Source organism: Strix aluco, chromosome 12, assembly GCF_031877795.1.
Source record: "Strix aluco isolate bStrAlu1 chromosome 12, bStrAlu1.hap1, whole genome shotgun sequence".
NCBI lineage: Eukaryota > Metazoa > Chordata > Aves > Strigiformes > Strigidae > Strix > Strix aluco.
Window position 1 is genome coordinate 5,944,045 of NC_133942.1, and position 25,764 is coordinate 5,969,808.

The 25,764-nt window shown below is 58.3% G+C and overlaps 3 protein-coding genes across 4 annotated transcripts; 2 read left to right on the forward strand and 1 right to left on the reverse strand.

Moving 5' to 3' along the window:
- The first annotated feature begins 1,572 nt into the window (after window positions 1-1,572).
- Window positions 1,573-3,786, forward strand: COMMD4 (COMM domain containing 4). Its single transcript, XM_074838076.1, has 8 exons — window positions 1,573-1,686; window positions 1,770-1,841; window positions 1,941-2,006; window positions 2,472-2,511; window positions 2,637-2,756; window positions 2,993-3,073; window positions 3,160-3,336; window positions 3,544-3,786. The coding sequence occupies exons 1-8, from the start codon at window positions 1,684-1,686 to the stop codon at window positions 3,582-3,584; spliced, it is 600 nt and encodes a 199-aa protein (XP_074694177.1). The 5' UTR covers window positions 1,573-1,683; the 3' UTR covers window positions 3,585-3,786.
- A 202-nt stretch (window positions 3,787-3,988) lies between these two features.
- NEIL1 (nei like DNA glycosylase 1) lies at window positions 3,989-9,540 on the forward strand. The gene is made up of 9 exons (XM_074838075.1): window positions 3,989-4,518; window positions 4,649-4,768; window positions 4,938-5,016; window positions 6,714-6,813; window positions 6,964-7,088; window positions 7,578-7,605; window positions 8,627-8,688; window positions 8,860-9,055; window positions 9,215-9,540. Exons 1-9 carry the CDS (start codon window positions 4,100-4,102, stop codon window positions 9,232-9,234), a joined length of 1,149 nt encoding a protein of 382 aa, XP_074694176.1. The 5' UTR covers window positions 3,989-4,099; the 3' UTR covers window positions 9,235-9,540.
- Window positions 9,541-9,769: 229 nt separating this feature from the next.
- MAN2C1 (mannosidase alpha class 2C member 1) lies at window positions 9,770-25,233 on the reverse strand. 2 transcript variants are annotated; one of them, XM_074838074.1, is made up of 26 exons: window positions 25,131-25,233; window positions 23,736-23,861; window positions 22,537-22,660; window positions 21,533-21,603; window positions 21,174-21,351; window positions 20,503-20,692; window positions 19,916-20,022; window positions 19,627-19,737; window positions 19,178-19,270; window positions 18,685-18,801; window positions 17,862-17,957; window positions 17,408-17,553; window positions 15,859-15,982; window positions 15,230-15,351; window positions 14,339-14,424; window positions 13,647-13,817; window positions 13,290-13,372; window positions 13,025-13,119; window positions 12,808-12,912; window positions 12,448-12,604; window positions 11,982-12,125; window positions 11,757-11,866; window positions 11,096-11,175; window positions 10,824-10,969; window positions 10,441-10,544; window positions 9,770-10,358 (listed from the first exon to the last, which is right to left on the reverse strand). In XM_074838074.1, exons 1-26 carry the CDS (start codon window positions 25,220-25,222, stop codon window positions 10,241-10,243), a joined length of 3,096 nt encoding a protein of 1,031 aa, XP_074694175.1. In that variant the 5' UTR covers window positions 25,223-25,233; the 3' UTR covers window positions 9,770-10,240. The 2 variants fall into 2 exon arrangements, with proteins under 2 accessions (XP_074694175.1, XP_074694174.1); XM_074838073.1 differs by lacking the exon at window positions 9,770-10,358 and having other exon boundaries at window positions 10,456-10,969.
- Window positions 25,234-25,764: the final 531 nt, after the last annotated feature.

Consider the following 25,764-nt stretch of genomic DNA (forward strand, 5'->3'; position numbering starts at 1 on the left):
GCCCTGGAGCTGGAGGGGAAATAAAGACCCTGGGGCAGAGGCTGGGGCTGAAATAAATAATCATACAATCATTTAGGCTGGAAAAGACCTTTAAGATCATTGAGTCCAACCGTTAGCTGAACTCTGCCAAGTCCTCCACTGACCATGTCCCTAAGTGCCACCTCTACACGTCTTTTAAACACCCCCAGGGATGGTGACTCCACCACTTCCCTGGGCAGCCTGTTCCAGGGCTTGTCAACACTTTTGGCGAAGAAATTTTTCCTAATATCCAGTCTAAACGTCCCCTGCTGCAACTTGAGGCCCTTTCCTCTCATCCTGTTGCTTGTTAGTAATGTTGGGCTGGGGCTGAAACGCTGAAGGAATTAATGCCTCAAACATTCATCGACACAAACACCTCAAGGACAAGCTGTGGCCTTTGTGATGAGTCTAAGGAATGTCACCCAAGGAAGCGGAGTGTATGGAAGGATGCACCCCCACTCCCTTGTGGTTGTGTTGACAAACTCCTTAGATAAGCCTCAAAGGGGGGAAACGTGGACTGAGTGAAACCAAATGTTTCTGTGCAGGCCGTGCTAACGGCTTCGCCATTGGAGAGGTGATAAGGATTGATAAGAGGGGAGCATTTCTGCCCCAGAAGCCGGATGACTGCTCAAGGAGCAGGAAGTCAGCAAAAATCTGTGGGAACCTGGGGGAGAAGTGAAGGCGGCTGGGGGAGATCATGCCCCAGGTGGATGAAGGGATTGGTGCGCCCCACTCCCCCTCAATGCATACTCTTGGCAGTGAGTTCGTGGGATACCTGCCTCTCTTGGACTAGTGTGCTCAGCACCTGGTAAAATGAAATTAAAGGTGACAGAAAACTTTGCTGGGTGTACACCCAGCACCCAAGATTACCAGACCTGAGACAACGCTGGAACCTAGGGGTGGTGAACCGGATTTGGCTCTTTTCTTTTCTCCTTTCCTTCTCCTTTCCTTCTCCTTTCCTTCTCCTCTCCTCTCCTCTCCTCTCCTCTCCTCTCCTCTCCTCTCCTCTCCTCTCCTCTCTTTCTTTTCTTTTCTTTTCTTTTCTTTTCTTTTCTTTTCTTTTCTTTTCTTTTCTTTTCTTTTCTTTTCTTTTCTTTTCTTTTCTTTTCTTTTCTTTTCTTTTCTTTTCTTTTCTTTTCTTTTCCCCACATTGCTTATTATCCTTTTCCAAGTTCAAGCTGTTTCTCCCGCAAAGTAAAACATTTTAACTGGTCGTCAGGTGTCGTTTCACGTTACTTTAACGCGAGGGGATCACAGACCCTTCGCGACTCCCTGGGCTCCCAGTGTGGCGCTGGGGCTGGGGCTGAGCCACGGCGCCCGTCAGCGGAGCCGGGACAGCCGGGGCTGCGGCCACGGAGCCGGGAGCTGTAAGGAGCGTCCCGCCGCGGGGGGGTCCCGGGCCGGGACCGCAGCTCCCCGCGGTGCTGGGCCCGGGGAGCCCCCGGGGAGCCCCCGCGGAGCCCGCAGCCGCCCCCCGCCCAGCCCCGCTGCAGCCGGGCCCGGCCCGGGACCCCCCCCCGCGGCCCCGCCGGGCTCCCCGGGGCGGGGAGGGGCGGGACGGGCGGGGCGGCCGCCGTTCCTCCCGCCCGCCCAGGGCTCCCCGCCCGGGAGCGGTTCCGGGTCGCGGAGGCGGGATCTGCGGCGGCACCGGGCACCGGCGGCGACATGGTGGGGCGGGGGACGGCGGCGGGGGGCGCGGGGGGGGGCGCGGTGGGTCCGCGGCGGGCTCTGACCGCGCCTTCCCCCGGCAGCGGTTCCGCTTCTGCGGGGACCTGGACTGCCCCGACTGGGTCCTGGCCGAGATCAGCACCCTGGCCAAAATCGTTAAGTGCCCGCGCCCCCCGCCCCGGCCCCCTGCCCGGCCCCCTGCCCGGCCCTGCCCGCCCCGGCGCGGTGGTCACCCTCCTTGTCCCCCCCCGCAGTCCTCGGTGAAGCTGAAGCTGATCTGCGCCCAGGTGCTGCGGGACCTGCTGGGGGAGGCCATCGAGGTGAGCGGGACCCCCCTCCCCGGGGTCACCGTGGTGGAGGAGAAGTGTTACAACGCTGGAATTGCCTAATTACAAAAAATTGTTGGGCGTTGGAATGGGCTGCCCAGGGCAGGGGGGGAGTCCCCATCCCTGGAGGGGTTGAAGAGTTGGGTTGACCCAGCGCTGAGGGATCTGGTGGAGTTGGGAACGGTCAGGGTGAGGTTCATGGTTGGACTGGAGGAGCTTCAAGGGCTTTTCCAACCCAGATGATTCTGTGATTCTGTGTGGTTCTGTAATAGCACAGACTTTCATATTCTTAATGCAAGCCTCAGGGTAAAGAACGCTACCAGGGTAGCGCTAATATAGATGTTAAGTAGTTTTAATACAAAGGTAAGAATTGTGAGCGTGAATGTTGGTAGCGGATGCATTACGCGGCTGTGCAGTACCTGGTGCTTACCCTGACGGCCCGTGCTCTGCTCTCCGCAGTATGAGAAGATCCTGAAGCTGACCTCCGACGCCAAGTTAGGTGAGCGCTGATGCCCCAGCCCCGCGCAGGGTCCCCCCCAGGGAGCCGTGCTGCGGGGACGGGCAGTGATCTGGCAGGGGACACCTTCCCGAGGCGGCGGAGCTAACGATCCATCCCGCCCGCAGAGTCGGGGGACGTGAAGGCGACCATCGCCGTCCTGGGCTTCATCCTCTCCAGCGCCGCCAAGCACAACGTGGACAGCGAGTCCCTGTCGAGCGAGCTGCAGCAGCTGGGGCTGCCCAAAGGTAGAGGGGACCCTCGGGGTGTCACCACGGGCTGGGCCTGGTGAGGTGTGCCAGGGCTGAGCTGGCAGCCCCCGGCACTGCCCCCTTCACGCCCAGATCCGGTGAGGGATGGCGGCCACGTTGTCCCCATCACCCCCATCCCCAAGAGCCCCTCCAGGTACTTTACCAGGTTTTGGCCACAGCGGGGCTGGCACGAGGGGGTGGTTTTCTTCTCTTGTCTCTCCCCACCGGGGCAGAGCACGCCAGCGGGTTGTGCCGATCCTACGAGGAGAAGCAGAGCTCCCTCCAGGACAGCCTGAGGGCCTGCAGCCTGAGACGTGAGTGCGCGTTGGGAGGTTTGGGGCTCAGGGGTGGGCACCCTGCCCAAACACACCGGGGTGCTGACGCTGCCTGCCCGCTGCAGTGAGCCAGCTGGGCTCGGTGTGCTGGCGGGTGGATTACACCCTCAGCTCCAGCGAGCTGCGGGAGGTCAACGAGCCCCTCGTGCACCTGACCTTCAACGTGCGGGATGGGGAGCACGGAAGGATGGCGGCCGTCCCCATGGCCCTCTCAGCTGACAAGTTCCGGGTGCTGCTGGCAGGTGAGGCCAGAGGAGGGGTGACAGCAGGGACCCCTGGCCCTGGGGGGATGCTGCAGGGGAGGATGCTGGGGGGGGACGCTGGGGATGCTGGAGGGGGGGATGCTGGAGGGAGGATGCTGGGGGGGGGGCGATGCTGGAGGGAGGATCCTGGAGGGAGGATGCTGTGGCACCAGTGTCTTCCCCAGCATCTCCTCCCTCTCTCCTCAGAGCTGAAGCAGGCCCAGGCCCTGATGAACACCCTCCTCTGAGGAGCCGGGAGAAGAGGCGATGGCTGGAGCCAGGACAGGACCCAGTGCTGCCCCAGGGAGCGGGAAAGCCGGGGGCAGCTTTCCCTGCCCTCCTCCCCGTGCCTGCCGGGCCCCCGGCAGCGATCGAGGCTGCCGAGGGCCCGCCCGTGGTGCGGCTGTGCCCCGGGGGAAGCTCCAATAAAGGTCACGGTGGCAAAGCCCAGCCGGGTCCGTCTGTCCCCGCGGTGGAGGCCTGGGCGGGCCCAGGCGCCTTTTGGCGGCGTGGCGGGACTACAACTCCCGGCATGCCCCGCTCGCGGCGCAGCCAATGGGAGGGGCGGGGCGGGGCCTGGGCGGGCCCAGGGGCCTATTGGCAGCGGGGCGGTACTACAACTCCCGGCATGCCCCGCTGGCCGAGCAGCCAATGGGCGGGCCGGGGCGGGGCGTGTGTCCCCGGCAAGGGGCGGCCCGGCAGGGTGGCGGCGGGGCGGCCCGGGATCTCCGGTGCCCCCGGTGTCCCCGGTCCCGTCGCGGCGATGCCCGAGTGCCCGGAGCTGCACCTGGCCGGGCGCTACATCAACGAGGCATGCGGCGGCGTGGTGTTCTCGGGCGGCGTGGAGCGCTCGGCGGTGGGCAGGGGCCCGGAGGTGCCCTTCCGCAGCGAGGCCTACCGCATCTCAGCCGCCTCCCGGGGCAAGGAGCTGCGGCTGACGCTGGCCCCGCTGGGCCCCGGCGCGCCCCAGGACCTCGTCTTTCTCTTCGGCATGTCGGGGTCGTTCCGGCTGTGCCCCGCCGCCCAGCTGCCCCGCCACGCCCACCTCCGCTTCCTCACACGCGAGAGTCCCCCGCGCGCCCTCTGCTTCGTCGACGTCCGCCGCTTCGGCTCGTGGCGGCTGGGGGACGCCTGGCAGCCGGGCCGCGGGCCCTGCGTCCTCACCGAGTACCAGGCCTTCAGGTGAGCGTCCCGCCGCCCCGCCGGCCGCGGCCCGGCCCGAGGGAAGGCCCCTGCTTTGTCTTGGCTGCTTTTACTGCACGGCAGTCCAGCAGCCGTGCCCGGGTGACCCTTGCCTCATGTGCTGTTGCAGGGAGAACGTGCTGAAGAACCTGGATGACAAGGCTTTTGACAAGCCCATCTGCGAGGCCCTCTTAAACCAGAAGTTTTTCAATGGAATTGGGAATTACCTCCGTGCTGAGATCCTGTACAGGTAAGGTGGGTTGAGCACCCATTCACCTGCCATGGAGGTTTGGTCTCCAGGAGTTTGCCAGAGCTTGGCAGCTCCTAGGCTAAACGGCTTGGGCCTCCTCGCCTTGTAGACACGGGCAAGTGCCAGAACAAAGAGTTCAGGCTTGTGTGTAACAGATGGACTCTCTCAGGTTGAAGATCCCTCCCTTTGAAAAGGCTCGGACTGTGCTGGAGGCCCTGAAGGATCAGGAGCAGCAGAGGAGGAAGAAGGTGGGGAATACCTGGTGCTTTTGCAGGCTCAAAAAGGGGCAGGTTTCCAGACAGACACCATAGGGGGTTTATTTGTCCGTGGCCCTGCGGGACATCTCAGCAGCTCCCTGGCGTCCCATGAGCCTCTTGCCTTCCGTGCAGGGAGCTGGACTGAGCTGAGAGGTGTTCCTGAGTCAAGTTTGGGCTCAGCAGCAGTGGAGGTGGTTCAGTTTGCTTCCAGCCCCCCATCTGGGCTCAGCAAGCTGCCCTGCCCTAGCTCTGCTCTGGGCTTAGCTGGGCACGAAGCTCTGGTTCAAGTCTGCTGTTTCGGGCTTGTTCCAGCCCAGGGTTCGGGGCCAGTTTCAGTTCATGTTTGGTTCCTCGCTCTGATGGGGCAGAACATCGTCACAAGGCTTTTGCAGAGCTCGCACAGCCTCTGCCCGCACTGCTGTTGGGAGGTATTTGCGTCTCTTGAGTCTTTCCCAACCCAACAGCAGGCATTTTCCCTTCACAACTATAACGCTTGCTGCGTGGGATCCTTCTCCTCAAGCATTTTACTGTCCTTTGCCATAAACACCTGTGCCCGAGCACATCTGCCCCTCCAGTGGAGCGGCAGTCGGGGTGCAGCGGTTCTGTAACCTCACACGTGCGGTGCTCGTTCATGCGTGGCCGCGCTGATGGGCTGTGACAGCTCCACGGGCACATGCCTGCGTGCTGCACCCACCTTCTGCCCTCAGGGAGTCTCTGGGTGTATTTGGGGAGGGTGAAGAGGAAGGGGCGAGGGAAACGAACACCTTGCAAGCTTAAAATCTTTGGGGAAGGTTGCAGTAGAGCCCACGGTGGATCTCATGGCCCTGGGGGAGAGGAGGTGGCTATTTTAAAGGAGGCTGAAAACAAAACATGCAGCTTGAGGGCTGTTTTTTACAAACTGCTGGTGTTCCTGTGTGCTAGCTCTCTCTCGTCTTTGCGCAGTTCGACAGCGGGGTGAGCTCAGGGCTGGGATGTGGTGGGGAGTGTGGCAGCTCATCCTCAGGAGGGCAAGAGGAGATGGGGAGTCTGGCTGCTGTTGAGGTGGTGCTTTGCCAATTGACAGGGTCAACAGGAAGGACACAGACACCAAGTTAGACTAGCTTATTTTACTTTAGTTTAAAGTGGCAGAAAGAACAAGCAAGGTAACGCACCTGATCATTACCACATAAAGTTAGCTGTAGTGATTAAGACAGACACATCACAGCGAAGGGTCAGAGAACCTCTCCTGGCACTTGGGAAGTCCTGCGCAGTGCGTCCACTCGTAGGTGAGGTCTCCATCTTCGCTGTGAGAGGGTCCTGCTTTTATACAGTTTTAACAAATAAATCATATAAAAAAAGGTGTACGGAACCATCTGGTAGATTGGCTTCACTTCACTCAGGTGCATCCCGGAGCTGGCCAGGATCCCGGGCGTGTCCCAGGAGTTCCTGTCTTCTAGGAAAGAGCTGGCTTAGGGTCCAAAAATATATTTTCTTTATCTGTAGCTTTCAGAGGATATTACCATGGTCATATTTCATGCTGATACGATGCTGGTTGGGAGGTTCACTCAGAAGTCAACTCTGGTTCAAGGCCTATGGTTCAGACTTTGGCTCGAGGCCTGTGGTTCAGGCTTTTCTATGTCAGGAGGAGGGACCCCAGCGACACTGGGGTGGCTGGTAGGTGACTTTGCTCCCCCTCTCCACCCCTGCAGAATCCAGCCCTGACGCTGAGCAAGAAGCTGAAGCTGATGCGGGAGAACCCAGATCTCCTGGAGCTGTGCCACACCGTGCCCATGGAGGTCATCACGGCGGGTGAGGCAACAGGACAGGGACGGGGACAGCTGGGGGTGGCGGGGAGGCCTGGGCTTTGCGTTCCCAGGAGCAGGAGGCTTGGGAGGGCACCCTGACACCACGGTCGCTGCTTCCTCTCTACTTCTGTCCTTTCCCTCTCTCCCTTCCCAGAGAAAAAGCTCTTTGAGCCAGATCATTCAGATAACTACACTGCTTTCAAGAACTGGCTGCAGTGTTACCTGGTGCCTGGCATGAGCACCCTGCGCGACCGCAGCGGCAGGACCGTGTGGTTCCAGGTAGGAGCCTGGGGTCACTGTCTGGGGCTGGGTGGCCACCAGCCACTCCTCCAAGGTGACACCAACCCCTTGTCTGCTTCCCGAGACCCCCCAGCGTTACGCTGCGTCGCTGGGGGTTTCCCTCTCTGACAGACCGCTGTGACTGCTGGACGTGGAGGTGACAGGGACCCTCCGTGCGGTGGCCAGCTGGCCAGGGGATGGCTGGCAGTCTGGAGCAGAGGGGCTGATAGCAGGAACAGGGGACTCGGGTAGTCTGGCAGCCCTGTTTGTCCCTCCTGTGCCCTGTGTCTGGGTGAGGCACCATGGTGGGGTCTTGCAGAAGGACAGGGGCTGACAGGAGAGTCCCTGAGGCACAGGGCAGGCAGAGCAAGCCTGACTCCCCCAGATTCCTGTCACTGTCTTGCTGCGGGGTGAAGAAGGGACACATTCTGCTGGCGCTACCTGCACAATGACTGTGCCCCAGTCAACGCTCTGTCACCTTCCTTGCAGGGAGAGCCTGGCCCCATGGCTCCCAAAGGTGAGTGTCCGCTCCTCCCGGCACGGCCCGCTCTTGCTCCGGGAGGGCAGGAGCCTGGGAAGCCTCGTGCTTGCAAAAGCAGGAGCAAAGCCCCAGTCCCTGGGTGCTGAGGGGCCTGGGACGGTCACTGGAGCTGGGGGATGGAGCCCGCTGTGCCCAAGGCTTCCTACCAGCACAGCCTGCCTGGGCAGAGGTGTTGTGCCTCGCAGGGTGCTTTTTCAGGCCAGCACCCACACCCCCTCCCTCGCCTGCCAGGCTGGGAGCGGAGGCTGTGCTCTCCCCGGGGCTGCGAGCCTGAATCCAGTGATGTTTTGGCAAGGGAGGGAATCTGGTGGGGGAGGAGAGGATCCCCCTCAAGCCACTCCTCCCCCCCAGTGCCAATTTCTCAGTGCTCAGCTCACGCATCGCCTGGATGGCGTCACTGAAAGGTCACTGTGCCGTAGCCCGAGGTGCGGGCACTCTGCCCCATCTCACAGAATCATCAAAGTTGGAAAAGCCCTTGAAGCTTCTCCAGTCCAACCATGAACCTCACCCTGACCGTTCCCAACTCCACCAGATCCCTCAGCGCTGGGTCAACCCGACTCTTCAACCCCTCCAGGGATGGGGACTCCCCCCCTGCCCTGGGCAGCCCATTCCAACGCACAACAGCCCCTTCTGCAAAGAAATCCTTCCTAAGTATAAGGTCTAAACCTTCCCTGGAGCAGCTTGAGGACATTCCTTCTTGTCCTATCACTTGTTACTTGGCTCAAGAGACTCATCCCCCCTCTCTGCACCCTCCTTTCAGGTAGCTGTAGAGGGCCATGAGGTCTCCCCTCAGCCTCCTCCAGACTAAACCCCCCCAGTTCCCTCAGCCGCTCCCCATCAGACCTGTGCTCCAGACCCTGCACCGGCTCCGTTGCCCTTCTCTGGACACGCTCGAGTCATTCAATGGCCTTTTTGGACTGAGGGGCCCAAAGCTGAACCCAGTCATCGAGGTGTGGCCTCCTCACCCCGCCTAACCTGGCACGTCTTTCTCACGCAGGGCAGACGCCCCGCAAGAAGCGCGCTCGGCTGAAGGCAGATCCCGAGGCTTCGACCTCCAAGGTAAGAAGCTTTGGGGCTGTGGCTCCTGCGGGGTCTGGAGGCTGTGTCCTGTTCCCTGTGCCTTGCTCAGGCTGCTCCCGAAGTTACAGTGACGCTCCTGCCTGGAGTTTCTCGGCATCTGCTGGTCCAAGCACGCTTGGTGCTGTTAAGCTCTGACTGATGTCCACCCAGGTCAGCATGCGTGCCTCAAAACGGCGCCCCAGGGCTGCAGCAAAACCCCCGAAGGCTGAGGAGGAGGAGGCTGACAGGCCGAGGAAGGGACGTGCTCGCAGGAGGAGGAACGCGACCGCTGCTCCGGCCTTGTCCGAGCCGGAGGCACCGCTCAAAGCCCAAGGAAGCCGCCGGACGTCTGCGCGCAGGGGCAGAGGTGAGGCTGGTAGTCCCTGCGGCTATCAAAAGCCCAGGCGGGGGCTCCCTCGTGCCAAGGGGACTGAGGGGGTGCCAAAAGGCAGGAGAGGAGCCAGCGGGGCTTCAACGGGGCTGAACCAGGCACCCCCCCACCCTCTGACTTCTCTCCATCTGTCAGGTGCAGCCCCTGCCGTGTGAGTGTCGCCCCCTGCCCTCCTCCCAACAGGCTGCAGGGCTGGGAACCCCGTGGCCTGGGTTGGTGCTGGGGAGAAGGGGGGCTGCTCTCTACCTGTGCTCACACCCGCTCGCTACCGCTGCATCCTGCCCGCCCTGCTGTCCCCAGGCATTTGAGGGGGATAAGGGCCACGGACCACACATTGTGTTGGACTCTGACCTTTCCTCTGCCTAAAAGTGGATTCCCTCTTCCTTCCCCTCTTCCCTTTCTGGATCACTGCTGCCTGGATCACTGTTTTTAGCTGACTAATAAAGTATTTTGTGTAGAAATCACCGTGCACACCTTTTTGTGCTAAGGATAACCCCTCTGTGCCCAGCCTCTTCCCCAGGTGGGCTGGAGCAGGCTTCCCCTCCCTCACCGCCCCCAAATAAAGGTAAGTTCTGCCTCCCCAGGCCCATGAGTGAGATCCTGCTGAGGGAGCAGCAGCTACACCAAAGCCCCTGGTGGGAGGCAGATCAGTGGTGTTATCTGGCAATAAGAAAACAGGTTGGAGCTTGTTTTCACGTAATTCTCGTTTACTTGTGTTCCCCTTCTGCAAGAGCAGTGCAAGAGGCAGGCGAAGGGAGAGGGGAGTGACTGTAGTGTGTCTACACTCGTTGCTAGGGTCTGGATGAGACACAGGAGCCACGGTGGAAAGCTGCTGCTCCCCAAACCCCCCGGCGCTGGAGCAGAGCTCACGTGGGGCCAGCCAGCCTGTCCCACAACCTTCCCCACGCTTCAGCTAGCTAGGAACTCACCGGGCCCTCCTGCCCTGGCCAGGCAGGGGGAACTCTGCTCCTTTCCTGAAGAATGTGGTTTTTTTCAAGTGCCGCTCTGATGGCTGGGTGGGGGGAAAAGGGGGAGACTGCCCTTCCCTGGAACCGCCGTGTCCTTGCACAGCTCTGGGGACGGGGGAAGCCTCAGGCTGCGATTTGAGCTCACGGTATTGGGTCCAGGTTGCTGCGGCATCAGCAACGGCAGCGGACGGTGTCACTGCCTCAAGACCAAGAGGACGGAGAGCACGCGGAAGGGCGTGAAGGAAAGCCTCAGGCCCCGCTGCTCCAGCGGCAGGCGGCCCTGGGCAGCCGGCCGCTCCAGGAGGTCGCAGCTGGGGAAGAAAGCAGCAGCTGAGGCCGAAGCGGCCGATCTCCGGCCCCACGGATGCCCACAGCCCTCCAGCGTGGACTTACAGCATCGCCTCCTGAACGGGGAGGGAGGTCTGGAGCCAGGCGACAAGCGTGCTGCCGTGCGCCTCGTACAGCCGAACCACCACGGCTTCAGGTCTGTCCTCGGCCTTTGGGGAATGGGATTTCAGGCAAGAGACAGGCACATCCTATCCTACACCTCGGGGTACGGCCTGACCCGAGCGACCGCAGCCGAGCGGCTCTGTCGGGGTGCACACGAGTTCCCGCCCTGCCGCGGTGCAGCGCTGACGACCAGGGCCGCAGCACCCACGTAGGGATGCGGATACGACCACGATCCCTTGTCCTCGCCTAGCAGGATGTGCACACCAGAGGGATGGCGGTTGCGCTGAGCTGAGCCTACCCTCCCTACTTCTGCCCCGGGGACTTGCCTGCTTGACAGTCTCCAGCACGACCGCAGGGGAGCTGACGGAGAACGCGCTCCAGGCCGGGCACTGCGCAGAGCTGGCTGGGACCGCATGGAGGGGGAAATTCAAGTTGTAGGCATGCTGGATCACACTGGCATCCTGGAAAGAACCTGCAACACGAGAACCTCTAGCCAGCCTCTACCCATGCACAGCCAGAGGCGTGCTCACCCCAAGGCTCACTGGAGCGTCCTCCGCCCTCTGTGTCCCCACAGGGCCCAGCTCTGCCCCCCACTCACCCAGGTGAGGCATCACGGCGTAGGTGAACTGGTGGTGCGTGATGTCTGCCGTGGCATCAGGGGACTTGGGTGCTCTCAGCCTAAGGCAACACAAGGTAGGTGAGACTGGCAGCACCCTCTGTCACCCAGTGCAGGACTGGAGGAGCACTGTGACAAGACAGCTGCCACCTCCTGCTACCTTGAGGCTGGGACCTGAGGTGGAAGCCAACATGCTGCTGGTTTCTGGCAACAGCAGAGCCCCAGAAGCAAAAAAAAATTTGAAGGTGTTTTCCTGTGAAACTTGTGGCTGATGGAGTCAAACTGAAATGGCTGAGTTTCTCTTAGCTTTAAAGGTATGCATCCATAACATTGCTGTTCCTTCTCTCTCCTACCCTCCTGGGGTATGTTTTGGCCAGCAACAGAAAAATTACTTAGTGCAAATGTAGATCTGATCTCTCCTGAATTATCTATGAGCATAACTCATAGGAATTACACTATTTTAGTCAACTGTAATTAAGTCAGCCAAAAATTCTCAGACGACAGTCAGCCACTGAGACTAATACCAGACTATTTCCTTATTAACTAGGATCATTTAGGACCAGGCATTGCCTTGACTTCCAAGAGACACCTCAGAAGGCGAAGTGACTGCTGCAGCTCCACGCTCGCCCCTGCCCTAACTCACAGCGAGAGGCTGAGGACGTTCCCGTGGGCTGACGCCCCGTATTTGCAGTCGTTCAGCAGTGCCACCCCAAAGCCGTGCTCGGAGAGATCCAGCCACTTGTGAGCCCACACCTGCAGGAGGTACCGAGGGACGTATTCACCACACAGAGCTACTGCCTGGCAGCAAAAGCAGCCCCTGCACAGGAGGAGCAGCTGGGCCCCGGGACCAGGCTGCCTTTCCTCTCACCTCAAATCGAGCCCAGTCCCAGGACGTGTTCCAGTGCGTTGGCCGCTGCAGGTGTCCAAACTGGATCTCGTAGGTGGCGTTTGTGCTCCGGACCTGCACAGGGAACTCCACCTTCAGGAACTTGTGAGCCTCCTTCCACTCAACCTAAATGCAGAAGGACATCACCATGGGGGGCTGCACTTATCCTTCCCCGGTGCGCAGCAGCCAGCTCGCGCCCAGGCCAGAGCAGGTACAATAAAACTGCACTAGAGTCTGAACACAGATGAACTGGGTGGGTTTCTCTTCCACCCTTGTCCCTCAGGATGCCCACCCTCAGGCTGCCTTCCCCTAAGGCAGAGGACAGGCAGCGGGGGGCTCCAGGGAAGGAAGCAGGAGGGGGCACATAATTCAGAAACGAGGTTCAGCTCCCCAGGGCCCTGCCTGCACAGCACAGATGTTCGCATTGCGTGGCAGCCGCTGGCCAAACCTGGGTCAGGAAGCGGAGGTACGGGCACGTGGCATCCAGGATGATCTCCTGGGTTAAGGTGCTGCTTTCCCCGATCTGCAGAGAGAAGCTTGCGCTTCCCCGCAGGCCCCCAGCCAGGGTGATTTCCAGAGGCTTCAGCAGCGTTGTTACTGGCTTCCTAGAGAAAGGGATCAAGGCAGAACTGGTCTCAGCCTAGTAGATCCTGGTTCCCAAATCCCAACCCAGCCTCCCACACAGCAGGCACTCATTTCTCCAAAGCAAACGCTCTGTTGCAGCTTTTTGTTACAGCTGGGACTGGCAGGGAGGCACAAACCTCAGAGCAAAGTCAAAATCCAAGTGCTGCATGCACTGCTCCTCTACCTGGTTTCCAGGTGATAATCCATCACATCCCAGGCATCCCAGTACAGGGGAACATCATCAAAGAGCGCAAACTGGTTGGCACAGCAGGCATCTGGGACTGACTCTCTGGAACAGAGTGGAACAGAGAAACAGCAGCATAAGAAGAACCAGCAGTGGAGAAGGGCGTACAGTGAGAGGTTTGAGGAGCCCGGTTCCAGTGACTGGGTGACAGCCATACCTCTCGGAGTCCACCAGCTGAAGCGAGGTCAGGCGCCCCATCATGTCCAGGCAGACTGCAATCACCCCGTTCTCCATGGCAATGGAGCCGTCCTCCTTGGGGAAAAGACAGAAACAGATTTCACAGACCCACACCTGTGGGAGTGGAGTGCTCCGGTTGCAGATCTAGTGTGCAGCCTTGCTGCGTGCTGGATTCTGTAGATTTTTTCCCAATCAACCTTTGATGCAGGGTACACCGATCCGAGGACAACTGCCGTTGTGCTTACCTGCCTCCTCACTGTTACAGGCTGAGGGGGCAGCAATGGCTCCCTCACTACAGCGTAGCCCATGCTGGGGACTGTCACCAGAGCTGGAAAGCAAAGAGGTTCTGTTCCAACATCTGCCCCAGACCTAACCCTGAGTCACACTGTGTTGCTCTCACGTCAGACCTACCATCTCTTTCAAACTCTCCTCTTCCTCAGCCATAATTCAGGGACAACTTGAAGTGGGATAAAGTCCCAAGGAGTGATTTGACAAGTCAGTAAACCCTCCCCAGGGCAGAGAGAGGCAGAGTATTTCTTTGTTAGTTGTCTCTGCCCCTGTAAGAAATTCTGATACGTGAGTTACCCCCAAGTTAGACATACCTAAAGTCTCTGTTCCGGCTGGCCCAGTCCTGGAGATCACCTCGGTCCGTTCCCAAGGCAAAGTGTTCAACACGAGGGTGCTGTCGGTGCTCCCTGCCTTGGGCTGCAGCAGTTCCCTGCATAAGGACTGCACAGCTTCCTCCTGCAGCCGAGCGCCAGCCCTGCGGATCTCTGAGCAACAAAAAGGCCTCAGCTGGATCCAGCCAGGCTGTTTCTCACATCTGAGAGAGTTTCTGGCACTCCCATGCGATGTACACACACTTTAGCTACTTCCAAGCTACAATTACTCATTAATATTAATTATTATTATCTATTAGTAAGTAATTAAAGTTTTATAATTATTGTTAACTTTGTTATTACAAGATTACAATGAGCTATGCCAGCTCAACTGAAAAACTGCGGTGCTATAGTAAAGCTACTGCAAGTGCCTGTGGGCAGGCAGGAGCAAACCTTTGCTGGGGTCTATGCTGGCATGCCAGCTGCAAGCAGAGAAGTCAGTAACTTGGGATGGTTTTTAATCCCTTGGCTCCTCTGCTAATTCCCTGTTGAGTGAGCACTGTTACAGACACATGCCTGCACAGGTTCGACCCACAGCACCTGGCAGCCCAGGACTGAAACCTCTGCAGCCCCACCAAGCAGGTCCCAGAGTGCTCCAAAGGGTGAGTGCCCTCCCAGCCAAACGTCCTGCTCACCTGCGTAGTATTGCAGGGCGTCCTCAACCACCAGCTGGATACAGCTGCCTGGCAAAACATCATGGAATTGGTTGAGCAGCAATAACCTGAAACAGAACAGAAACCAGGTGAGAGCACTGGACTTGTTCTGGCTTACCGAGCCCTGTCTGCAAGATGGACAAACTTAGTAACTGTTCCTTATCCTCCCGTTGGCAAACACTGAGAGAAAAGGCTTTTTTCTTCCATAGCATCCTTTAAATCCCTTTATGTTAGGACTTGTCAACTGTCATCTTAGTAAACCATAACCGTGGGGAGTAAGAGCTGGGTTTTTTTGTCCCTTGGGGCTACCAGATAAATTGTTGCACAAGTTCAGACAAGGCAAAACTGGCGAGGAATAAGCTTAGGTCAGAAACAAAGCTTCCAGCCAGCAGAGCAGTGAGGCTTTGGAGCTGTCTTCTAACAGGAGAATCAGGCAAAGCACTGAAACGCTTTCCAGGTGGAGGCCTGATCAGTTTATGGAAGGGGTTGTGCACACACACCCCTGCAGTACTACATCTGCAAAGGTCCCTACACCCTAACCACGCACCGCTCTCCCGCTCACTCGAGGCAGTTCAGATGCAGACAGGCTGTGGCCAGTCACCCTTCTGGCTCCAGCTGAACGGGGCTGAGAGATCAGTGACCATCTCCCACCATCAGCCCACTGAGCCGCCCAGTAACTGCCCACACCAGCGTGGTCCAACTGGTCCAGGCTAATTTTGGTGCACTGACAGCAAGGATTTCTACCCAGAGTCAGGCAGGGACAAAGAGCTGTAGGGGATGGGCAGTGGTACCCCAAGAGCAGCCAGCTCTCACGTTGAAGTCCCCAGCCTCACCACATCCTCCCCTGATACCATCAGTGCTGCTGTACCTCACCTCCAGAGCCGTTGCAGCTGGCTGGCAGGATACTGGAACGTGCCGCCCCGCGCCACAGCCAAGGTGCTGAGTACTTCGACGTCATGGAGTATTCGCTCGCACTCCCGATTCCCTTTCTTTATCTGGTGTCAAAACAGGGAGAGAACGAAGATGCTTAGGAAATTGGTAGCTAAGAGTGGATCTCTCACACGAGCAGCAAAAGCCCAGCTCCAGTGCAGGAAGCTTGTTATTTGTAGGTGTCATAATTTTGCCATTACCAGTGAGTTATTATTTGCCACATTTCAAACTGAATCTCCTAGCACAGGACAGAACTTCCCCTGTCTCTGTTCTCACCTTCCTCCCCTTCTTCTGATTCCTCACCCAAGCTCTGCAACTATCTGCTAAACTGAAGGACGTGGCAGCCGTTGACTAAGGGGGCCCTGCTGTGTCAGGCTTCCTTCTCACCCCCTGAAGAAAGTCTGACAATAAATCTGCCTTTTGGAGTCCTGGCTACAAGGTGGCTCCCACTGTTGGGACCTAAAGGGCCCTGCCCGAAGCCTGGAGCCACCTGGGCAGTAGTGAAGAGAACTGAGAATGGCCACCTTTGCTGGGGGGAAGGGAGACCGTGGCCCCAGCCCGTGTGCAGTCACCTGGGCCTGGGTGGTGTATGTGCCGTTGTGCAGCTCGAGGAAGAGCTCTCCCACCCAGGTGCACAGCTGCGATGACTCCTTCTCCAGGGCAGAAAAGAGTCGGTCGGGAGTGGAGATCTGAACCCTGTGGGAGAGACACATAAACAGGGGAGAAACCTGTGTCACGGCTAACAGGGCATCCCAGCCAGGAAGGTGACAGCCTCGGAGCCAAGGCTTCAGAAACCCCAACTCAACCACACACTGTTCCCCTCAACCTCCTCCTACCCCTCTGCCACTCCACGCTGCTCTTGCTGCCTGCCACAGAGACCTGCACAGTCCCCAGGCAGGGACTGATTGCCCGGCACCACTGCTGGGCTGGTCACTCACCCCACGGCTCAGCTGAGGGCTCGCAAGCAGTCCAGGGCCGTCCCATGTACCTGTTCTTACAGCCCTTGATGATGGGGAGACTCTGTCTCCCTAACAATCCTTCCTAGCCCTCTGCTTGCCCTGCTTGCTCCCTGCCCTCCTCTGCACACCGTTTCTTTTCAGAGAATCACAGGATGGTTTAGGTTGGAAGGGACCTTGAAAATCTTCCAGTTCCACCCCCCTGCCATGGGCAGGGACACCTTCCACTAGCCCAGGTTGCCCAAAGCCCCGTCCATGCCCCAGGGGGCACCCACAGCTCCTCTGGGCATCCTGTGCCAGTGTCTCACCACCCTCACAGTAAAGAATTTCTTCCTTATATCTAATCTAAATCAACCCTCTGTCAGTTTAAAACCATTACCCCTCGTCCTATCCCTACACTCCCCGATCAAGAGTCCCTCCCCAGCTTTCCTGTAGCCCCTTTAAGTACTGGAAGGCCACTAGAAGGTCTCCCTGGAGCCTTCTCTTCTCCAGCTGAACACCCCCAACTCTCTCAGCCTGTCCCCATAAGGGAGGTGCTCCAGCCCCCTGAGCATCTTCGTGGCCTCCTCTGGACCCACAAGCAGGTCCATGTTCTTATTTGGTGCCCCCAGAGCTGGACCCAGCACTCCAGGGGGGTCTCATGAGGGCGGAGTAGAGGGGGAGAATCCCCTCCCTGTACCTGCTGGCCACACTTCTCTGGATGCAGCCCAGGGTACTGTTGGCTTTCTGGGCTGTGAGCGCACGTTGCTGGCTCATGGTCAGTTTTCCACCGACTAACCCCCCCAAGTCCTTCTCCTTGGGGCTGCTCTCAATCTACTCATGGCCCAGCCTGGATTTGTGCTTGGGGTTGCCCCGACCCATGGGCAGGACCTTGCCCTTGGCCTTGCTGAACTCCATGAGGTTTGCACGTCCCACCTCTCCAGCCTGTCCAGGTCCCTCTGGATGGATCCCTTCCCTCCAGCGTGTGACCGCACCACACAGCTCGGTGTCGTTGTTGAACTTGCTGAGGGTGCACTCGATCCCACTGTCCATGTCACCACAAAGGTGTTAAAGAGCACCCGCCCCGGTACTAATCCCTGAGGACGTCACTTGGCACTGCTGAAAGCTAGGCCTGGCTCAAAACAAGTGCTCCTGCAAGGAAAGAGGAAAGGAGCTCTCCTCTCACCTTGGCAGCCCGTCTGTGTCAGTCATTCTCTTCATCCTGTCCAGCATTTTCTGTGTGGGGCCCCCTCCTCCATCTCCAAAGCCAAAGAGGAAAGCGCTGTGGTTCACACGTCCTTTGTCCTTGTTGTTCTTCACTGTTTTCAGCATCTAGAGGGATTTTTGGACAGCTTCAATCCCCTGGCGTCCAGCCCCAGCTCCCACAGCTCCACAGAAGAAAGCCAGGTCAGTCTTTAGGGTGCAAAGCCCAGTCCTGCCCCTCTTCCACAGCCCAAACTACCAAAATCAGGCACGGACACATCTCAGAGGCAGGCAGTTGACTGCCAGGCACCCAAACAGCCTTCGTCCAGCAATGCTGCCAGCTCCCTTCCCAGGCAGGGCCCTCTCCTAGGAGCCTCAGGTCTGGCCCCAAGGGGCTGGCACTGCACTTCACGTGTGGGACTGGCAACCTCACTCACCTCTTCCACTCGCCCGTGCATCCCATAGGAGTCACCAGGGGGGAAATGGGTCAGCACTCGGGAACCATCAATGCCTTCCCAGAAAAAGGTGTGATGCTGGAAGGGAGCCAAAGGAAATCGTGGTGTCTCGTACAGCCCCCCTACCACACAGTGCCAAAATGCTAAAACACAGCCCCATTGTTTCCAGGAATTCCCAAAAGGAAATCTCTGGTCATGCCCTTAGCTCAGTGTTTCAAGGCTCCCAAACTCATGTCCCACACAAATGTGTGCATGGAGGGCACACTTCAACCACATCAGCACAAAACTCATGCAGTAAAAGCCCAAGCTTCCTCACAAGCCCTGTCAAACACACAAAGCCCAGCACCTCTGTCACCAGGGAAGTGCACAGGGGACAGGCACTTCAGAGCCCCTTGAGGATTCAAACTGGGCCTTCACTTTCTCTCCACAGGGTTGCAGGATGCCCTGACGGATCAGTGCAAGGAGAAGTTGCACAAGGATGGGGAATGCCACAAGGGCAGGAGGCAGCAGAGGAGAGGCTGGGTTTGATGTCTGTTAGACCTGCACGCAAGTCACAGCTTCTCATCTGGAAGCAGAAGGAATCTGTAGGCCAGGGGCCCAGCTGGGATCTCTAACCATGTCCTTCCTCTCCCCCAAAGCCTGACAGGACATCGCTACCACCACAAACTGGCGGATTCTGGAAGAAAAGCCTGTGTCAGCTGAACTGAAGGACTGGCTCGACCTGTGGAACCAACAGGTCCAGCCCTGCAGACAGACTCCAGCAACCACAAGTCCATCCCCTGGGAAGAAGGGAAGCACAGCTCACCGGGAAGGTGTTCACCAGGTTCCAGCTGAGCTTCTGCGTGAGGAACCGCCCGATCCCACAGCCACGCATCAGCTGGGGCAGCTGGGCTGAGTATCCAAATGTATCCGGCAGCCAGAACTGGGAGCAGAGGTGACAGCAGCAGAGGGAGAGAGACACATGTGAGTCACACCAGCCACAAGTCACAGCCTGAGCTCGTGGAGGGTTTCTTGGTAGTCAGGCTCTCAGTCTTTCTTGCAGAGAGGACAGAAGATGTGCTAGACAAGGAGCAATTCTAGAGACCTGCCAGGAACCTACAAAGCAATATTACCAAGGCCCGGGGCTGTGCTACGATACATGGGGGAGTAGATATTTACTCATCGTGGCTTTAGCTACAAAAAGGCCAACATGAGGCACCTGAACACTGTATCTGGAGAACCTGAGGGAAACCCTCACGCGTAGCAAGAGGTGGAAGGAGTTGGTGTGCAAGGAAGGTGTGCTGGAAAAGAGAAAGTACCTCCGAGCAGATCCGTCCAAACTGCTCCTGGAAGAACCGCTGTCCCTGGAGGAACTGCCGCACCATGGACTCCCCGCTGGGCAGGTTCCCGTCCTGGGGGGAAAGGGAACAACAGGAAGTCTTGTGAGCACCCCATTCCCACCCGCTGTCATCCTGACCTGGCAGACCACGGGGAAGATCTAAGCAGAGCTTGGCAGAGGGTGAAAGGCAGAACAGGGCTCAGGCAGTCCAGAGCAAGGCTCCTTTCTCAGGGAATGAAATGATTTAGGAGAGGGATGGTAGTTTTGCCAGGCTAGACACTGCAGGCAGCTGCTGTTTTCCGGGCCCTGCGACCATCACCAACCAGACAGGCTCAGCAAAGGCTCTGCTCTCCCCCTCCAGTACCAGGACTGGTCCCAGAAGGATGGTGCAGGGAGGGTGTGGCGAGCCAGGCTCACCACGCTTCTCACCATTTCCACCCAGGTGCCTCCAACAGGAAGGAACTGCCCCTTCGCCACGAAGTCCTGAATCTGTGCGTAGAGCCCGGGGTACCAGCTCCGCACCCACTCGAACTGCTGCGCCTGCCAGAGCACAGAGACCAGCCTCAGCTCCCACCCTATCGCACCACACTGATGTCCCTCCTCTCTGCAACTGTCCAGGACACTCCTGGTCACCCCCCGCCCCATCTCGTTTTGAGTCATGCTGGAGAAGCAACATGCCACGAGCAGAAAGAGAGGTCCCCAGAGGGAGCTCACTCACCTGGGAGCAGGCAAAGGTGAGCTCTGGATTGCACTCCATCAGACGGACCACCGTGACCCAGCTCCGAGCGCACTTACGGATGGTCTCCTCGTAGGGCCACAGCCAGGCTGCGGGGACAGGCACGGCCCCACCGCGGTTATTACTCAGCACAAGCTCTTTTGGGAATGGGGCTGTGCTGCCTTTCACAGATCAGTCGGGGAAAATGCTAGTGCAAAATGCTGTCTTTTGGCTAAGTACCCGACAGCAACATAGCCTGGAGCCTCCAGCTCCTGCTTCTCCCACTGCCTTTCTGTTGAGACTGACAGTCTTCCAGGGACTGGAAATTGAGGGGTGAAGTCCAACAGGTGGAAGACAGTGGTCTGTAATTCATCCCTCATTGCCAGCCCCATCAGTGCTCCAAACGGCACAGTCAGCCACACGTTCCCCTGCCTCGGTGACAGACCAGCTGTATGGCAGCACAGAGGTCCCTTTCCCTTCCCTTGGGGGACAGTACCCAGTGCCTGGAGCCCCAGGGCAGCCAGCTCTCCCCTTGGGCAGCACACCCTGGCCTCCAGGTCAGCAAAGAGGGAGTGCTGTGCTGCTCTCACCAGAGTCAATGTGGCAGTGACCCACGGCATGGATGGTGTGCTGGCTCTCGCCGTTCCTCTGGCTGAAGATGGCTGCAGCCAGGTCACGGGCAGCAGGGAAGGTGGAGGGGTCCGTAACGTCACACATGTTGACCATCTGGTTGGCAGTGTACAGTGCCTGGAAACTCCTCTGGTTTTCCTCCCCAAGGAGCTGGGATTGGGAGTGATAACAGCTTGGCTCTGAGCTCAGCACATCCTCTGGCACACAGCAGTTCTCTGCACCAGCTTGATGCCACCTGCCTCAGGGAGAACCTGCTACCTCCTTCCAACATCTGACTCTGCCAGCAGTGCCAAGTAAACACCGTGTCCCTGCTTCACAGACACAACCTTAAGTCTTTGCTCATGTGCTTTCTAAATCCAGGTTACATACACACCCATTCTGGGGGGCTCTGGTCTAACGGATCCTGCCTTGGATCAGAAAGTGGATGAAAAAAAACACCTGTGGCTCCTCTCTGTTCAGTTTTCTCCTACTCTAGGAGAAATTGTGCTAAAGCAGCAGCAGCAAACATTTGCTCCTCCAGGGCCTCCTGGTGTGAGGAGACAAATTGTGGAATGGCAGGAGAAGGAGATAAAATGAAGTTGTGGAAGGAGGTGGAAAGGGTGAGAGAAGGGAAGAGCAGGAGCTCACAGACCTGGGCCATGTCCAGCAGTATTTCCAGATCCATCAGCAGTTCGTAGACGTCTCTGTTGAAGACGACCAGCTCAGCCTTGCTCAGGGTGAACCTCCTGTCAGGGTCTGGAGGGGCGATCATACTGCCCTTGCCAGCCCCAAAGAGACCGTTGCAGGCCAGCTCCACGTACAGCGTCAGACTGTGAAGACCAAAAGGAAACCATCGGGGAGCAGATCACAAGCAGTCAGCCAGGAAAGTGCTTGATTCAGGCAGGACTGGCCCCACCTGAACGACAGACAGAGCCCCTGCACGCCGGATACTTCTCAGAGCACCAGGACTCACAAGGATCTCACCTTGCCCGGCCTAGGCTGACTACCCACCTGTGGGGCTCCAGCTCTTTCATGCTGCACGTCAGGATGTAGCTGGTCTTCTCACCTTCCTTAGTCAAACCCTGCAGGGGAAGATGGCACATTTAACACGCGTTTTCTTCGCAGGTCCCTGACAGAGGGCTGGACGGGGAGGACAAGACACATCCAGCTGGATGGCGGGGCCTGGTCCCACGTCTGGTGGGACAATGCTTCCCACAAGAACAACCGGCATGGAAACTGCTGCTGTCCCAGCAGTAACACAAATGCTGCAGACACCACCACAGAGCAGGGCAGGGCTGCAAAAGGCCACCTGAGCCATTCCAGCACCCTAAAGCAGGATTGAAGTTGACATATGTGACCAGAGTCTGTCCCACTGTTCTCGATGGCAGTGGAGATTCACATCTCAGGCCCAATGCTTGTCTACCTTTCCTCCAAGACAGATTTGCTAAAGTCTAAGCAAGGGATTTTTAGCTGTTACTGGTTTGCAGACCAGAATTTTAATTCCTGGCGGGGGCAACCCCTAGAAAACACTCAAAACCTACCACCAGCAGACCTGCCTTTCTGGGCCTAACTTTGGAAATAGCCCACAGACCCTCTGCGGTCTGACAGCACAGCATGCAAACCACGAGAGTAGTCCTCTCTCCCACCCCACGCATCAGACTCTGCACAAACACTGCCCTTCCCTGCACGGCAGCTCTTCCCGTATTTAAAGACAGCTCTCCTATTGCCTCAGAGATTGCCACTTGAGGCTAAACAACTCTACAACTACATATCCTCCTTCTGTTTTTCTGCGTGACCACTCTGTCTAGACCTCCAATTGTTCTTGGTTCTTTCCTGTTGGTCTACGTGTTATTTTACACCCCCCAACACAGGTAGGCATTTCTCTGAAGAGCAAATAACAGATGGGAGGGAGGGTTCTTCTACCGCCCCAGTGCAGAGGGCTAAGGCAGATAACCACTCTGTATGTAGCAGAGCACCTGGCAGAGCTGGCACACCCCTGATCCATGCCTCCTTACCTGGACAGGCTGGGCGTCTCGCCACACCATGCCCTCCCCATCGCTCTCCCAGACGAAGTGCACTTCCCGCCCTGCCCATGCTGGGGGGATGCTCAGCTCCACCTTAAACCAGCACGTCTCCCACCTGGAAGAGAGCAGGTAGCACCTCAGCCCACGGGGAGACCTTCTCCCAAGGGAAACCACACTTCCCCAGAGCCTCCATGGAAAAAGCAGAATGGGGACAGCACTCAAGTTTGATGGGATTCAATTGTAACGATGCTACCTGTCCGTACAGACCTGCTTTACCCTGTGCCCCCAGACACGGCGTAGTCGGGAGGTGGCTCCCTGTGCGGCTGGCTGTGACACACCTTCAGTTTAAGCAGCACACAGTGCCTGCACGTGCCAGCCTTGTTCTGGGCCTTTTAAATGCACTGGGCTTTCCCTTCGCCGGGAGCTGCTGACCTGACCTGTCGGTCTTTCACCAAGCGAAACTTGTAACTCATGGCACCCACTATTGTCAGTTGTTGTTGAGGATTAGGGATTTGACAGTGAGTTAAAAGCCAAGCTGAGCGGGGTGATGCGCTCTTTCAAGCTGATGGGGACTGGAAAACTGTTCCTCTAGCACCCACAGCCACCCCAAAGACAGTGAAACCAGGGGGTACTAGGAATTGAATTATGCCTGGGACAGGGCCCGACCTGTGACCCTTCTAATCGTGCCCTTAACTCCCAGGGCAGGCTAGTGCCCAGGCTGCAAGGAGGCACGGCAGCCCCAGCGGGCGAGGAAGCTCAGAAGGCAGCACACAAACCCTGTGGTGCTGGCCCAGTCCAGTCTCTTCTGGGACCCCAGAGAAACAGAAAGTAGCATCGTGTCTCTGACCACTGCTGGGAAAAAAGGCCAATCTTCTCCCAGCCCTGACAAAGCGCACAGGCAGAAGCATCAGGGTCATAACCATGAACACAAACTCTCAGCACAAGGGATCAATGAATCCAGCTCTACATTCTCCTTGGAAACGAGACACATCTCGGTCTGTTTCTTCATGAAATCTCCCTAAGGGCTTCTAGGCAGACACCTTCTACCTAAAGCACACAACAGGGAAGAGGATTATCATCTCATTTCTTCACCACTGAGAGCTTGTGAGGCTTCACACACACACACGTAACTTTGAGACGCAAGCTCCAGCCCCGCTGCAGTCACGGCACCACAGGAATCTGGTACTCACGTGGGCCCAAAGGAGTCTCCCACTTTAGCTGGTCTGAATTCCTGCCCGACGGCCTCATCGTAGGGGATGCGCCGCGGAGTCTGGAAGCAGGAGAGCGATACCGGTGGACAGCGATCCCCAAAAAGCCTGCGGTCAGAGGTGGCCAGGACACGATTAATAAGGCCAGCCCTGCGGAGAGCAGCCCGGGGAATGGGGATAGGGAGCACCCTGCTTCCCCAGCATGGCTGTACCATCCAGCTATCACTTAATACCCTCAGAGTATTAACTGAACAACAGAGTAATAATTTGGCACGTTGAAGGGGCCTGTCGGAGCTGGGCCACCAGTAGCATTGCCCAGCAGGCAGCCCCACTGAGGAGGGCTGGGGGGCAAAGATCAGGGTGCCAGCGGCACCTAGAGCTCCAGGCTGGCCAGGGGGTGTGTGTGTGTGGCTTTGTTCACTGAGCCCCACCGAGCCCCTGCAGCACTGTCTGGCAGCAGTCCGAGGGGAGCAGAGTCCCCTAAGGGACTGGAGACGGAGTTGAGGGACACACAGACAGACAGACACGCGCACAGACAGACAGAGACACACAGAATCAGAAAATCATCAAAGTTGGAAAAGCCCTTGAAGATCCTCCAGTCCAACCATGAACCTCACACCGACTGTTCTCAACTCCACCAGATCCCTCAGCGCTGGGTCAACCCGACTCTTCAACCCCTCCAGGGATGGGGACTCCCCCCCTGCCCTGGGCAGCCCATTCCAACGCCCAACAACCCCTTCTGCAAAGAAATACTTCCTAAGAGCCAGTCTGACCCTGCCCTGCCGCAGCTTGAGGCCATTCCCTCTTGTCCTGGTGCTTGTTCCTTGGCTCAAGAGACTCATCCCCCCTCTCTGCACCCTCCTTTCAGGGAGTTGGAGAGGGCCATGAGGTCTCCCCTCAGCCTCCTCTTCTCCAGACTAAACCCCCCCAGTTCCCTCAGCCGCTCCCCATCAGACCTGTGCTCCAGACCCTGCACCAGCTCCGTTGCCCTTCTCTGGACACGCTCGAGTCATTCAATGGCCTTTTTGGAGTGAGGGGCCCAAAACTGAACCCACTCATCGAGGTGTGGCCTCACCAGTGCTGAGCACAGGGGTAAGATCCCTTCCCTGTCCCTGCTGGCCACACTAGTTCTGACTTGCTGAAAACCTGGCAAATACCCAATCTGCTCGTTGTGAACCTGGGCGGGCATCTTCAGAACTATGTCAGGTTTCCTCTTTACAAGGGATGGTCCAGCACATCTGGCTTAGTTTTACTGCTTAGGCTTGTTCCTGAGGCACCTGCCCTCCCAGCAATGCGTCCCTTTTCCCAACACACACACAGACACGCCTGCTGCCAGCACCCCGGGAAGAGCGCCAAGAGAGCGGCGCCGCCGCCCACCTGCCCCGCAGGTTGCAGTCGGTGAAGTAGGTCTCGGAGAGGAACTTCTCGACCCGCTCCAGCGCCGTGCGCCGGTGCTTCAGGGCGGCCATGATGGCTGGGCCCTTGTGCTCTGCGCATGCGCCAAACCACCAGCGCGCACCCGCCCCCCTCTCCCGCGCATGCGCAGGGGGCGGCGCGGCCCTGAGGCGGCGCGGGGCGGGCGGGCGCGGCCTGCGGATCCCGGCAGCTCCGCGTCCAGCGGCCACCCGCGGTAGGGCCTTCCCGCCCGGCCCGGGGGGGTGCCCCGGTGGTTTGGGACGCTGCGCTGGGCCTGGGAGAGAGCCGGGCCTGCCTGGCTGCACCGCAGTTTCCCCGGTGAGAGGCCCTGGCCCGGCCCCGCTCACTCCGTCCTCCCGTGGGTCTGGAAACGCGCTCCCGAGGGCGGCGTTCCTCGCTCTGCTGACTCCCCTCCCTCCCAGCTTCGGGAAAAAAACTGCTAATTATTGCCTCCAGCCAGTGCAAAACACTGCGTGTTTTAGTTCATTAATGGGAAACCAGAGGCAGAACCCAAGCAAGAGTCTCGTCTCTCCATCCCTCGGCCTAAGCAGTTCTGCACCCACCTCTCCTCCTTCCTTCTCCCTTTTCCCCGCAG

Coding starts and splice junctions, on each gene's coding strand:
- MAN2C1 (XM_074838073.1), bottom strand. CDS start 25,222: ATGGCCGCCCTGAAGCACCGGCGCACGGCGCTGGAGCGGGTCGAGAAG. Junction 17,554..17,861: donor TGCACGGGCGAGTGGAAGAG/GTGAGTGAGGTT, acceptor AAATCCCTCTAG/ATGCTGAAAACAGTGAAGAA. Junction 15,352..15,858: donor CATACACCACCCAGGCCCAG/GTGACTGCACAC, acceptor TTTTGACACCAG/ATAAAGAAAGGGAATCGGGA.
- NEIL1 (XM_074838075.1), top strand. CDS start 4,100: ATGCCCGAGTGCCCGGAGCTGCACCTGGCCGGGCGCTACATCAACGAG. Junction 6,814..6,963: donor CATGGAGGTCATCACGGCGG/GTGAGGCAACAG, acceptor CTCCCTTCCCAG/AGAAAAAGCTCTTTGAGCCA. Junction 9,056..9,214: donor GTCTGCGCGCAGGGGCAGAG/GTGAGGCTGGTA, acceptor TCCATCTGTCAG/GTGCAGCCCCTGCCGTGTGA.
- COMMD4 (XM_074838076.1), top strand. Junction 1,842..1,940: donor TCAGCACCCTGGCCAAAATC/GTTAAGTGCCCG, acceptor CCCCCCCCGCAG/TCCTCGGTGAAGCTGAAGCT. Junction 2,757..2,992: donor GCAGCTGGGGCTGCCCAAAG/GTAGAGGGGACC, acceptor CCACCGGGGCAG/AGCACGCCAGCGGGTTGTGC.